Consider the following 14,244-nt stretch of genomic DNA (forward strand, 5'->3'; position numbering starts at 1 on the left):
TATGCAGATCACCCTGCTGTAGAAAATAATGACATATCAGTGATTCTGCATGTTTATTTTATTTACCCCAGAGAATTTAAACTTGCTTCACACAGCTTTTAATATTTTGTTGGATAACACAAGTGTATGTTGGTTTCAGAAGTAAAGCATTTAGCACAATAACATAAGTTTGATCAAATTAAATGCAGACATCATGTTCAATTTGATGGATGACCAAACCCAAGCCAGTTTCAAGATGAAATACGAAACACTCGTGAAATTAATAGAGATCAGTAATTTCATGATTGGTGAGAAGAGTACATTAAAAAACATTGCCCAGCATGCTTTTTTTTTTTTATAAAAGTCATACTTTTTTTGTAAATTGGCTAAAATGTACTAAATAAACCAAAACACTGGTATTGTCTTTTAAACTGCTTACCAAGATAAAACTCAAATTTTTAAATAAAGCAATACAGAAAAATCTAATTTGTAATTTTCCTCTTCCATGGCAATTAAACTGTTCACTCAGGTTTGGTAATAGAGTTATAGAGTTTTTCTTTTTTCATGTACTGTTGTATGCATTAGACTTTTTAGGGTCTTTGAGGGGCTGGAGCCAATCCCAGCTGACACTGGGTGAGGGTGGGGTACATCCTGGGCAGGCCACCAGTCCACCACAGGGCTGTCATATAGACACAAACAACCAGTCATGCTCACAATTAACCTGCATTTCTGGATTGTCGCATTGTGGCAAACCTTCACAGGCACAGGGAGAACATGTAAACTCCATGCCCCAAATTCAGCTCATTTTGATATAAAGGGATAAAGGATTACGCCTGCAACTGGTAGTCCTGGTGTCTGTTCTCTTCTTTGTTTTGTGTTTTCCCCTGGATGTACCTTAATGCTTAAAAGCCCCAAAACAAAAATGCCACACTGGACTTTGAGCCACAGACTTGCATCTCACAGATTCAGTTTTCACAACCTGAAAAACAAAGAGCAAGAATGAGTTGACCCTGAAAGGTAGCGCTGGTTCAATCTTTAAAAAGAAGCGCTGTCATTGCCATAAAGTTTATACACTGATGAGATTCTCTTTATATGATTTGATCTTTGCTTTATCACCTAGTGAAATATTATCAGATTGTTTTATTGCAGACCAGACAAAGATCCTTCAGAGCCACAGAAGGAATAACTGACAACATTTATATATTAACAATTGACTTTGTGTTATGTAAATGCTTGTAGTGACGAACCCTCACAAAATGATTACCCAACTCTGCACTTCACTTCAGCTCAATGGAGTATTTTAATCATTAGCTCATTGTTTTTGTTTTATGATGCTCAACTTTACTGTTTTGGTTAACTCTCTCCACCATCTTTAGCCTTTTTTATCAGGAGGAGGAGGCTTGTTTGAATTAAACAAATGATGCATATAAATAACTAACAGATAAATGAATAAACCTAATTAGTAAATTATATATTTCAAACACTTGCAAAAGTGCTAGAAAAACCTAGGTTTCAGTTATGAAAAGGTCTGAGAAACCACAGAGAATTAAAATTTAACCAAGCTCTATGAGCTTTACAACATCTTTCAGCTAATTGTTTGGTTGATAAACCCTCTGTTCTCTACTCGCTCCAGACCAAGCAGGAGAGAGACAGCAGTAGCAGGTTAGCAGGCTAGCAGGTGAACAAAGTGGAGTAGAGCATTTAGAAGTTAAAGAGCTAGAAATTTTTCTCAGTAGTGGGTGGAGACAAGTTGCTCTGCGTCTGCTGGATTTGTAAACGGGTCCTGTTTGCTAACAAGTTTGATAATTTTCTAAAGCGATAATATGTCAGTGTTGTGTTTACAGCTTGTTCTTCACCTGAGCTGAGTGGTCACTAAATCAATGAATACTGCTTTAATCTAGAGGATTTTGAAAGAAATAAATGTATTTAGAAGAAAAAGCTGCATCTTTTTACTTTTATGTAACTGAAGATTTCTTCAGTTTCTTTTGAAGTTGAGTGGGTAGAATTGACGTACTTCTACTGAACCTGCTCAGTGACTCAGTTTACTCATGCTTTCCAGTGAAGAAGTTAGTCAATTATTTCTCCTGTCAAGGTTTTGAATCAGAATGACAATAGCCACACTGTGCCAGTTCTACGGCTTCCCCATTTGCTTTCCAGCACCTCATTAGCATTTTCCTTTGAACAAGTGATACTCAAAAGGAAGGGACAGCAATCCATCTCTCATCCTGGGCTTTTATCTGTCTGCGGTGATGGAGAGAGAATGGGAGGAATTGTTTCCTACACTGTCAGAAGCGCCCTTTTAAACAGAGATCCTGCTATTTTGCCGTTAAGAAGACCCTTCATCACGCCGGCTTTGCTTGTTGACACTGAACCAAACAAAGGCAGCATAATGGCCGCCCCAGTGTGTGATTTTTTTAGGTAGCACGCTGGTGTTCTAGAGGCGTATGCGCACATTTGCATGGTTAAGTTCTGGCTCATTTTGAAGGTTATGTAACCTCTGTTCCTATGGTCGTAAGTTTACATATTAGCCAATTATAACGGACCACTCAATCACACTGACAAGTTTCATCATGTTGAGAATATTACATAACAGTCAGTCAAACTTCTGTCTATGTAGTATTGGACAATATAATGGATGTGGTAGGTTGTAATTAGAAATATAAGCCACTTTGCAAACATTCAGAGGAGAAGCTGCAGTACAGGCAGAGGTTCAGCTAAGCTAACAGGCTAGGCTATGAAAATGTAGCTAAGCTAGCTTTCATCTAGCACAAGCTGTCTGGGTTTTATTAGGCTTTGTAATGTACCGTTGCTAATGCATAACAACAACAAACCCATCAGAGGAGTTATTTGGCCGTAAATCAGAGTATTGGAGAAACTGAACCAAACTGTGTGCGAATGGATCCAAAAGTTGTTGATACGTTTTACTCATATCTAAAACCAAATAAATGTTGCTAATATCAGCAGGGTTCATCCTCTGTGCACCATGAAAACAAATATTTGTATAGAATTTCATCGCAATCCATCAAGTATCTGCCAAGATATTTTTCGATCTGAACCAACTTTACGTATGAACCCGCATGGCACAAGCTAACGAGGCTGAAAAACTATTTTAATTTATAATAAATGAAAGTAATGAAATAAATTCTGGGGTTAAAATTTTAACAAAATAATTTCACATTTATTAAGTAATTTATATCTTATTTGTAAATTTTTCTGTATTTAAACAATTATTTATTTCAAAACATATTATTTATATATTTTTGGATTTCCAGTTTGGTGGTAAAGAAAAGTGAGGACCAGGAAGTAAATAAAAGAAACAGTTCCTGAGAAGTTAAATATTAACAAGTGTTTGTGTCTCACACACACACACACACACACACACACACACACACACACACACACACACACACAAAAACACATGAGTCATTGTGTTTTACAGCAAACATTATGTCAGTTAAGAAAGATGTCTATTGGCTGTTTGTAACCAAAAACCCAGTTGCTTTGCATTGCGTTTGAATGCACCAACAAAAACCCAATTGAACCGGTCCCATTCATAAATCTAAAAATATCTGATTCTCATTTTATTCGTTTCCAGCTACTGCAATGCAACGCTGTTACAGCAATCCCAATTTATGTGTGAGCTGGTATTCCCCAGCCCTAGTCACTCCTCCTTCCTCCCCTTCCTCCCCCCTCTCCCACCTCCTCGCACCCTCTCTGCAGTAACTTGTGCCTCAGTCTGCCTCTGCTCCAGAGAATCCCGGTGACCTAGATTCAGCCGGAGTTTACTGCCGGCTCCAGCCCGTGCTGTTTGCACTCCCCTGCCAGCGCCAAATCCATACTGTGCTCGCACATCAGCGCCCTGACCCACATCTCCATGGCAACGGCTCCACAATGCCCCGGCGAGGCAGCGGCGGCGGCGGCGGCAGCAGCTGGCGAAGGGGAGAGAAAGTGTAGGGGCTCCCTGACCGGCAGAGTAGCGAATGATGAGGTTGTACCTCCTCTCATATTGGTCTTCCTCCCTCCACCCCCAACCCCTTCACTCTCCCTTTCATCACCCTGCGAGCTGATGAGCGATCACCACACACACATATGGAGATGTAATGTCTTTACAGCATTTATTTTTTTATTTTTTTTATTTTCCTGCAGACAGTGATAGAGGTGATGGATTTTTCTTGCTTCTGCCTCCTTTTAGTCAAACTGATGACTCTGGTCGCTCCTCCCATCCTGTGCCATATGCTCCCATAATTCACTGCCAGTCGCTTTTTTTTTCCTCACCCCACGTGTTGAGTTGCTCTCAGTGGTCTGCTCCCTCTCTCCATCTTGATCCTTCTGTTGTTCATGATCAGACCAAACCTCATTCAGAAGTATAAAATTTAAAAACAGGTTTCGTTTGATGTTTCAGAGCTGCGCCCTGGAAACAAACAGCAAATTTTCATCACTTACACAAAAGGCACAAACAGGCAGTTTGGGTTCAGCTCACATTACAGAGTTGGCTTGTATCATGGTGTCCTCATCTCTGGCTAACAGAGCCCCCCCTGGAATAAGGACTGGGCCCTGCTCGATTTTGTCACAATAACACACTGTCACTTTACGTTTACACTGGGTGAAACCCACCCCGCCAACTGCCAGCGCTCGCCTCAGATAACACCAGTGACAATCAGCAATCTGTCTGTCTGCTTCTGGGTACCTGCTGCGGTAGTTTGTCACCTGGCGAGGAGCCACACGGTGGCTGCCAGGCCGACTCCCATGACAGGCAGGTCCCGCCCCTTCTAAAACATTCACCCTAGTATTCTGTATCATGGAAACTGCTGTGCGTGCTGGACAAATAACAGATCTGAGAATCCCAGGATGAAAACTCTGGATATGTGCTTTTCTTAATCTTGTCCCTTCAGTTTCATCCCTTGCAGACTAAAGCAGGATCCCAGACTGTCCCATGTGTCATCAGTGAGTCAGCAGGCGTTATCCAAACTGCTTCTAACCTGGGTTTAACTAATAGCTACAGAATTAGTATAAGATCACTCGTTGAGGATTTACGACTTACACTGATTAGCTTGTAACAACAGTGTCTGGTGCATATGAGACGGTAAGGGAACTGATGTGGGACAAATGGGCTGCTGTAAAACCTTCAGTTAGGTCAGATCACAGTGACGGACCACCTACTCCTCTGACGTCTCAACACACACTCTCACTCTCTCTCTCTCTCTCTCTCTCTCTCTTTCTCTCTCTCTCTCTCTCTTTCTCTCACACACACACACACACACACACACACACACACACACACACACAAACATATCAGATTGGTTGAAAAACAACAATGCATACATGTTTATTTGCGTATAAAACAGGGAAATGAGATCTAATGACAAGTGGTCACTTGAGTGTGTTGTGTGTTCAGGTAGAGGTGAGCCAGTGAAATACAATCCAGGAAGTGCTGGAGTAACAGGTAAATGTATTTAAAGGCTCAAAATACTACACAACAGTTGATAAAAAAAATCTGCCCCTTTCAAATGGATTAAAGGACTTTTCACACATTATCCACATATGTCTTCATTAAACAGATCATACAGTTAATCTGGTTGCCTTGGTCTTGCTTTTTCCATGCTACATGCAAATCTGGGGAGTGGGGGGGGGCACTGAAGTTCACTGAAACCATAGACGACTTTAGCTTTGTGACATGGAGCATTATCCTGCTGGAAGTAGCCATCAGAAGATGGGTGAACATGGTCAGCAGCAATACTCAGATAGGCTCTGGCATTTAAACGATGATTGATTGGTATTAAGGGCCCAGAGGAAGGTTAAGTCGAGTCCATGGATTCATGTTGTTGACACCAAATTCTGACTCGACCATCTGCGTGTCTCAGCAGAAATCCTGCTCCATCAGTCCAGGCTACGTCCAGTCTTCAGCTGTCCGGTTTTGGTGAGCCTGTTGTACTGGCTCAGTAACGTGCAGCTGTTTGCTTCAGTCAGTGTGAAATCAGATTCCTCTCACTCTTTTCTTCTTTTTTTTTCAACCCTAGACCAGTTCACACATGTTTTTTCCCATGTACAAATCACAATGAGTCGATGTGAGAGACCCCCACCACTGCACGCACATTGCCTGTCCTTGGCCTTGGGGGTCATCGGTCTGATATTCCATCTCAGCCACCCCTCTGTGCCCTAAACGAGCTTTTCCAGTCTGTCAGCCTCAATCCATGGCAACCGGAGAAATAAAGATCCAGGAAACAAAGACTCATAATGCATAATGTTGAGTACAGGGAGTGAATGCAACTCAATGCCTTTTAGCTGTGTCAGAAACCCTATAGTGAGGTGGCACCTATTCCAGTTTCAGTGCAGCTTCTGAAACTGATCCTGAAGACTCAATTTCAGCCAAAGGCCTGAAACACAAACTGAAGAACAAGCTTTCACTACATAAAGGATAATTCAAGTTTATTACAATGTGGCTCCTACTTTTTCTTTTCTTAAATGCAAGTCATCATTCCTTCCAGGTATGATACCGTTGTACTTGCCAAAGTAGTTGCAGAGATCTGAAAACACAACAGTGTTGCTGCAACAAGTAAAAAAAATCTAATCTACTTTACTTAATCTAATTTACTTAATTTGCAAAGAAAACATGAATGAAAGTGAATGCTGGTAATAATCCCTAATTTATTATCAGTTAAAGCTAATTTGTGATTTAAAACCTTTCTGATCAGCTGAAAATAAGACCATATAAATAAAGTGCCAGCACTCATCAAGTAATCCTGTTCAAACCTCACCTTGGATATAAATTATCTGATCTGTGACTATTTATTACGCTGATGGTGGCTTATAGCTGAAACGCTGTCATTGACTGCCTCATATTGAATAAAACAACTATTTAACTGTGAGTGCCGACATTTTCTTTATCTTTTTGACTCCGCTACAGGATTTGGAACATTGGAACATTCTTTGGTGTCATGTCTTATAAAGTTGTTTTTCTATAACACGACATTGCTAATAAAAAAATGTTCATTGGCATTTGTATAAGTACAGTAGGACACCTGAGATTTACAAGTGATTGCCAACTGGACTCAAAAACCTTCAGCAGTTTGGTTTAATCATCCTGTGCAAAGCAGATACAAAGTTTAAATTTGATGGAGAAATGAATGAATTGCAAATGATGACAATTGAAGCTCCTGAAATCTTAATTTTAACTTTTTGAGACGCGGTTTTGTGAGGGAACACGTGTCAAAATTTGGTTTATAAGACTTAATTATTTTTGTTTCAGTTGATATTGTGCGTTCATACGTATTTCTAAATACATTTGTACCGACCAACACAGCAAACATAGAGGGTAGTGTTTCAGTAAAGCACTGGTGTAGTTCCAACATGCCGTCATTTGCAGTCTTCCTGGTGAACTGTACTTGAAGGCAACAGGATGCATTCACATTACAACGAGTATGTTTTTCCCTGAGGCTCAGTAAGCTGGTTGATTCAGTGCTGAAGTCAAATCTTCATTTTCTGGACTGTTAAATAGAAAAAGCCACATGTTGGCAAAAGTTTCTTCAAACCAGAGTAAAGCCATGACTTGAAGGCAGTAAACAATTCAACCGAATTAACAAATGTTTAGTTACACTCACTGTTGCCCATGATGTGTTTACAGAGTTTCAGCTTCTACCCAATGTAAACAATTTTGTTTGTTTTGCTTCACCTTCTATTTTCATATGAACTCGTGAACAGATGAAATGAACACGTCTAAAGTTTAGAGCTGTTCCAAATGAATCCGCTGGGACAAAAGAGNGACAAGTGCTTCACCTTCTATTTTCATATGAACTCGTGAACGGATGAAATGAACACGTCTAAAGTTTAGAGCTGTTCCAAATGAATCCAAATCAGCTGGGACAAAAGAGATGAGACGCAATAAAATCGTTGAAATGGTGACACTGAAAATGGTGAGTTGAGGTTGGCGGACGTGGTTGACAGAGCAGTTCGTACTCTCTCACCCCCTCACATCTGCTCAGTCGGTGGAGCTCATCAGTAGCAGAGAGTAATAAAAACTGTCACACACACACTGTTCCCTTTGCATATGTGGGAGGCCTGTTGGCTGTAGACTGATCCTGCCCAGCCCCCCCCCCCAGTTCCCTTGCACTTCTAATCCTTATAATAAATCCAGACTTGCCAATTGTAGTCCAGCTGTTACGTGTGAGTTGCGCTATGATCACAGACTGATGTGTGATCTGATGTGAGCACAGGCAGGGGGGCCGAGCGCACCACTTAACGCACAATGAAGCACCGAGAAGCCCCTGAAGTGTCTAATCCTTTTTCCCACCATTGTCAACATGTCTCTGTGTCTACGAACGGCAACGATCATTCATACGATTCCAATTTTCGTTGCTAGCACCGCGGCAGAGAGTTGTGTTTGACTGCTCTGGTTTGGTTTCCCCAGTAGTGCTGCTTGTGTCCAAGAAAATGCTGGCCTCGCTCACCCCCGTGCTGTTTTTCAAACGGTCAGAGCCTCGTCTTGATGTGACTCACAAAAGCAGCTTTGATAGCGGTCGTCTCCTGCCAGACTCTGTTCTCTTTTTAACAGGTTTTTGACCAACCTTAGCGCCACTGTTGCCAGCGCCCAAACATCCAAACAATCTCCAAACGTGGCCCGCAGACTTGTTAAACCTACTCAGTAACTCTCAGCTCCTTTTGTTTTGCCAAGTTGCCACCCTTTCAAAGACAGTCTGGTGTATTTGTCGACCTGTGTCACCGTTCAAATTAATGGGCCTAAATAGACAGTGGTTCCATATAGATGAACTCATTGTTTAGTTTGGGATTAGCCTGCTTACATCTTTTTCCAAATGGATGATTATGACCAAACAGGAGCCTGCCACTGGATCACCGCCCAAGATCACAGACGGCAGCATTAAAACATTGAACAGAGTTATTTTCAGCACAATCCATGAATTATTTCTGCAGCTGTCCGACTTCTTCCTTATTTTCTTCTCAGACAAAACATTTTGCTGTTGTCTGCTTGTAGTTAACCCCCTAAAACACAGGTCTGGGCTTCTGTTGAGAGAGATATGTGTTGAGGGTGAAATAAATCGGTTGGAGAACTCGATGTGCCAGCCACAATGGCTCCGGCATTGTGTAGGTTAGTCCTGCATCATCGCTGACTTCAATGGTGCAAAGTTAATGTGAAGAGGCATTTGGCAGATGGCTGCTTCTCCTCATGAAAAGATGTGAATGGGGATATTTTGCCCCTTTCCTTTCTCTTCCTGTGATCTCTCTGCAAGGCACCAGGAAGGGAGCGTTAGAAACAGAAACACCCCATGTCAAACTGAGCAGATTCGTCCCTCTGTCCCCTGTTTGGAGGTGTCTCAGCTCAATGTTGTGAAAAGAAATGAAGACGACTATGCCATGTCTTTCTTAAAGCTCCTTTTTGAGACACTAGCAGTGTGCACTGAGTGAGGGCCCCAAGCAAACTTCAAAAACTCCCAACAACAAACACTGATGTGTCACCCCACAGTGTGCTCCAGATTTCTGTTAAAAGTGCTTGAATGCACCACAAAGACTGGAGCCATCTGCCATCTTTCCGTGTGAGAGGAAATGACTTGTAGTCTGCAGATCAGAAAGAAAAAAAATGTAAATCAATCTCGCCAATGATTTCCACACCAAAGAGAATCACATTAACCTTTAACCAGACACCCATTATTGTGCACATCACCGAAAATAATTTACCTACAGGAAAAGAAAATAGTTGTAGTGATTTCATGGTCTGCTTGGAAAGGAAACTTTAAATTTTACAACCAAAAAGTCACATGAGATACTAAACCAAAGTGGTTTTGAAAGTTTGAAAGAGTGGGATGTACCACAGAGGAGTCACAGGCTTCATTGGATCCCAGCACCCTGCCAGCATCATGCTGCCTTACTAAAATGACTCTTACCTGTTCAGATCCACTCAAATAGGGCCGGACAGGGAGCAATGGGAGCTGTTACGACTTGTAACGTGAGAAAAAAGGTCAGACAAAACTTGACCTGTATCGTGGGGGTCTAATTTTTATTATTATTAGGATTAATGCGGAGAGCCATATAACCACTGAACTTTCCAATTAGGTCATTAATCATTAAAATATATGGAGATTCCTTTCCTGTTGGTGTAAGCAGTTAATCATCTCGTACTGTAAGTAGAGTCACTTAATACAATCACTCTCTTGACTCTAGGTAACTTACCAATGTTCTGGCAGTATCAACCACTTAGAGAGCTGAACACTACTTCTCAAAGTCAAACAGACAGAATAGGCCCCAGGGCTCATTGATTAATGTATCATTGTGTTAATGGAGATTGGCAGGCATTAAAAACAGGTGACTCTGGAACAAAAACCCTACCCAGATCCATTAGGGCCTCTTAGCTCAGCTCGTATTTACAGTATCCGTCTGGGTTAGTGTCACGATGGTGTGAATATAGAGCAGGGTATCAATGTACAATTACTGATGTACCAATACTGATACTTTGATTTTGGTACAGATATTACTTTCAAGCATCTGCTGCTTTAACTATAACTAATTTTTACCTTCCTAAGAATTGGTACTGGGCCTGATCTGGTCATATTTTAATGGATCTGTAGTGGATGAATGAAGCTGCCAGCAGCTGGAAGTTGCATAGATTTATTTCAGTTGGTTGGTACCATAAAGGTGCAGAAATTGATTACCCAGTCCTACTTGAACCATATTTATAACAAACTTATTTTTATTTGCCTACATTAGTCAGTCAAGGTTATCAGAAGCAAGGTTGCTAGATTGACAAGTTGCCTTTAGGAATAAGTAGGAATAGAAAATGAAATAATTAGAATAGAGAGGAAAAGAAAAGGTCTTAACTCCAACATATTTTTTTATAACAAAGTAGATTTTATTAGCGTTTTCTTATGGAGGCTGTTGTAATTCTCTTTAACAGCCACACCTCAGTCAGAGACATCTGTATGTGCAGTTCAGCGGTCTTCAATCTTTGTCATCTATTTGCTGCGGTCAACATCCAGTGTATGTTGCTGCAGAATTTTTTTGTAACGAATTGCTGCACCTCGAGTCAAGAGTCGTCGTCTATTAACAGGTATCCATGATGCGCCTCAAGCTCATGAACCTAATGCCGCTCATGCCCATGCTGCTGAAGTTCCTGTACTCTCCGGGCCTCATGTACATCATCCTTCCTCTGAAGTTGGGCTGCTCGTATATCAGCCAGTGGCCATCCATCACGTTGCAGGACATGAAGCTGGACATGCCGAAGCGCTCCATGACATTCTCGCAGTCCTCCATCAGCTCCTGCATCTGGCCCTGGAAGTTCTCCCTCTCGTAGATCTTCATCCTGAACTGGCCTCTGTGCATGGGGATCATGCGGCAGGACCTGATGCAGTCGCTCATGCCCATCATGCTCATGTAGTCAGCGTACTCGCCCCTCCTCATGAAGTGCTGGTTTCCCATGAAGTTGGTGCGGTCGTAGACCATGAAGCAGCCCCTCTCCACCCTGCAGGAATGGCAGCGGCTCAGGAAGGAGGACATGTCGGGGCAGTCGCTCATGCACTCGTAAGAGCGGCCCTGGAAGTTCCTGTCCTCGTAGAAGATGATCTTGCCCATCATGTTCATGCCACTGGAAGTCATCTTTGCCAGGTGTTGTTGCTGGAGGCAATACTGCTGCTGGTGGTGCTGCTGCTGCTGGTGGTGCTGCTGCTGCTGTTGGAGCTGAACTGCTTGTCTACCTGCTGGACACCTTCCTTTTTATACCTGAAAAGCAGAGGGCCCCCTATGTGAAAACAGCCTGACCCAGCAACATTCCATAGAAGACCATAGAGCATTGAGGGTTGTCAACATTAACAGCTGTTCCCCCCCAAAAAAAACCTTAGAGAGGCGGTTTCACTTTGAATGCTGTCACACAAAACCTTTTAGTGGACGTGTACTGGCTGAATGAAGCTGCCAGCAGCAGCAGCAGTAGCAGGTTGTATAAGCTGTTACAAATTAATGTTCATACCTCGAGTAACTTGTTGACCAGTCAGATGAAACTTATCACTTATCATTTTGGTAATTTCAGGGATTGTTTTCTCCCAGTTAGTCTTTCATCCATATCATGTCAGTAATTAGGGTCTGAGCACCGACTGGTAGGAGGACCCTGTTGTAATTCATTTGTCAGCTTTTTCTTCTTCTCTAAAATTAATTGCCTTTTAGAGCCTAAACATGCTCAAAAACTCATGAAACTTCGCACAAGTGTTGGGCCTCGAGAAAACTTATGTTTTATGGGTCTTGCTCATTGGTGTGGCAAAATGGCTTGATAACGCCCCCTTGGAAAATTTCAACACGGCACTACTTGCCCTGTGTTTTACCTACATGTACGAAATTTGGTCTGTACATGTAACATGCCAAGACTTAGAAAAAAGACTGCGTGCACCCATACCCTAAACCCAACAGGAAATGAGATATTTTAAATTTATTCAGCAATTTTGGAACCAAATTTATTCAGCATTTTTGGTACCATTTTTAGCATTTACAGGGATTGGAATTAAAAAACTCCACTTAGAGAATTTAACAGATCGACATCATAATTGGTCAGTCTAATCTTAAGACCCTTGCTACGCTAAATTGCGAAGCTTTGAGTTTTCATTGAACAGCCTGCCCGAGGCGGTGCGGCACATCTTTTCCAAACTGCCCCAAACTTAATATGTTTGATAAAAGTCCTGCCCTGAAGACATCTAAATGTCAATATTCAGTTACAGTCATAGCGCCACCTCATGGCGACAGGAAATTCATGTTCTTCGTCGAGAGGGTTGACCACACCCACCTCAAACTTGATGATGCTTTATTGTGAAACTGTGAGTTTTTGCTGAATGGCCTGACTGTGGCGGTGCAGCAACTTTCAATGTTTGGCAGTAAAAAGGAATTGTTATAACTCAAGCACACATTGTCCAAACTGCCCCAATCTTTATGTTTAATAAGATTCCTGGTCTGAACACATCTGCATGACAATATTCAGGTGCACTCATAGCACCACCTAATGGCAACAGGAAATATCGTGTTTTACAATTTGATTTATTCCTCCTAGCAGTTTGATCACACCTTCCTCAAACTTGGTCAGAAAATACTTCAGACCTTGATGATTCTTTACTGTGAATGCTTTATTGTGAATTTTTATTTAAGGGCGTGTGGCAGCAAATTTCGCAACAGGAAGTTGTTGTAACTCTATTATACATTGTCCAATCTGCCCCAAACTCAATCAGAAGATGCTTAACATCGTGATGATGCTTTATTGTGAAAACTGTGAGGTTTCGTTGAACTGGAATTGGTGGTGGGGTGAATTTTAATGTTTCGCCATGAATATGGAAGTTGTTATGACTGAAATATGCATTGTGCAATCTGCTCCAAACTTCACGTGTTTGATGATAATCCCACACTGAAGACACCTGCATGCTAACATGAAGTCATAGTCATAGCGCCACCTACTGAATACAGGAAATTAACGTTAAATTGATTTACCTGAAATTTTCATGTTCTGGTTTACACGTGATCACCATAATGCATGTTTGCTGTGTCAAATGGCTTCCTGGCAGGGGCCCCAAGGTGCACAACAGGTAAAGGGCCTGCATAACGCTGCTTGCAGCCTTAATTTTTCTTGATCAACTTCATAGTGTTGAACCAGGACCTACTCTATACCAGTATTTCAAACAAAAGACACTTCATTCTTTGTGAAAAAATAAACTTCTATTGCCATGTGCAAACAAGAGATAAACACTGAGAGTCTTTGGCGATTAGACCCCATTGTTATGTCATCATATTTGGAAAGAGGGTGAGGCTGTGTGAAGTATAGGACCCCCCCCCCCCCAGGCGTCTAGACACTGGTGGTGTCGATGGGAGGAAGAAAATGCTGGAGATGTGATGTGGAGTGGACTCTGATGAGCTTGACCAGGTGCTTGGTATGAAGAGTGGAGGTGGGTCGCAGCAACATGCACTGAAAGGACAGCTGACAGCAGAAGAGAGCAGAACAGATTTTGAAGTCTGACAGCGACAATGCGATTGACTGGTTGAGATCATGGTCGAATTCGATTGGTTACTGAAAACCCCCTGAAGTCAGCTGATTAGAAGAAGTGGAGTGAGAGAGCAAGAGAGAATTGTGAATGGATGAGGCGTAAACTTGAACTTATCCTGGGCTTCATTTGGATCAAGTATCCTCAGCTGTAATTTTACTGTCAGACGCATATTTAATCAATATTTAGGTAAATATAAGCATTAGGTCTTACTCAGTATTGTCAGATATCCAATATTAAACATACAATATGTAAC

At 41.8% G+C, this 14,244-nt stretch overlaps 1 protein-coding gene across 1 annotated transcript; it reads right to left on the reverse strand.

The window, feature by feature from the left end:
• Positions 1 to 11,025: 11,025 nt before the first annotated feature.
• Positions 11,026 to 11,669, reverse strand: LOC111239019 (gamma-crystallin M3-like). The gene is made up of 2 exons (XM_022768784.1): positions 11,635 to 11,669; positions 11,026 to 11,584 (listed from the first exon to the last, which is right to left on the reverse strand). Exon 2 carries the CDS (start codon positions 11,575 to 11,577, stop codon positions 11,026 to 11,028), a length of 552 nt encoding a protein of 183 aa, XP_022624505.1. The 5' UTR covers positions 11,578 to 11,584; positions 11,635 to 11,669.
• Between the last annotated feature and the right edge of the window lie 2,575 nt (positions 11,670 to 14,244).

This window comes from Seriola dumerili, unplaced genomic scaffold (assembly GCF_002260705.1).
Source record: "Seriola dumerili isolate Sdu_G_001 unplaced genomic scaffold, Sdu_1.0 BDQW01000025.1, whole genome shotgun sequence".
Taxonomy (NCBI): domain Eukaryota; kingdom Metazoa; phylum Chordata; class Actinopteri; order Carangiformes; family Carangidae; genus Seriola; species Seriola dumerili.

Bases quoted from the DNA above. Each gene is read 5' to 3' on its own strand.
- LOC111239019 (XM_022768784.1), bottom strand. From the start codon at position 11,577: ATGACTTCCAGTGGCATGAACATGATGGGCAAGATCATCTTCTACGAG.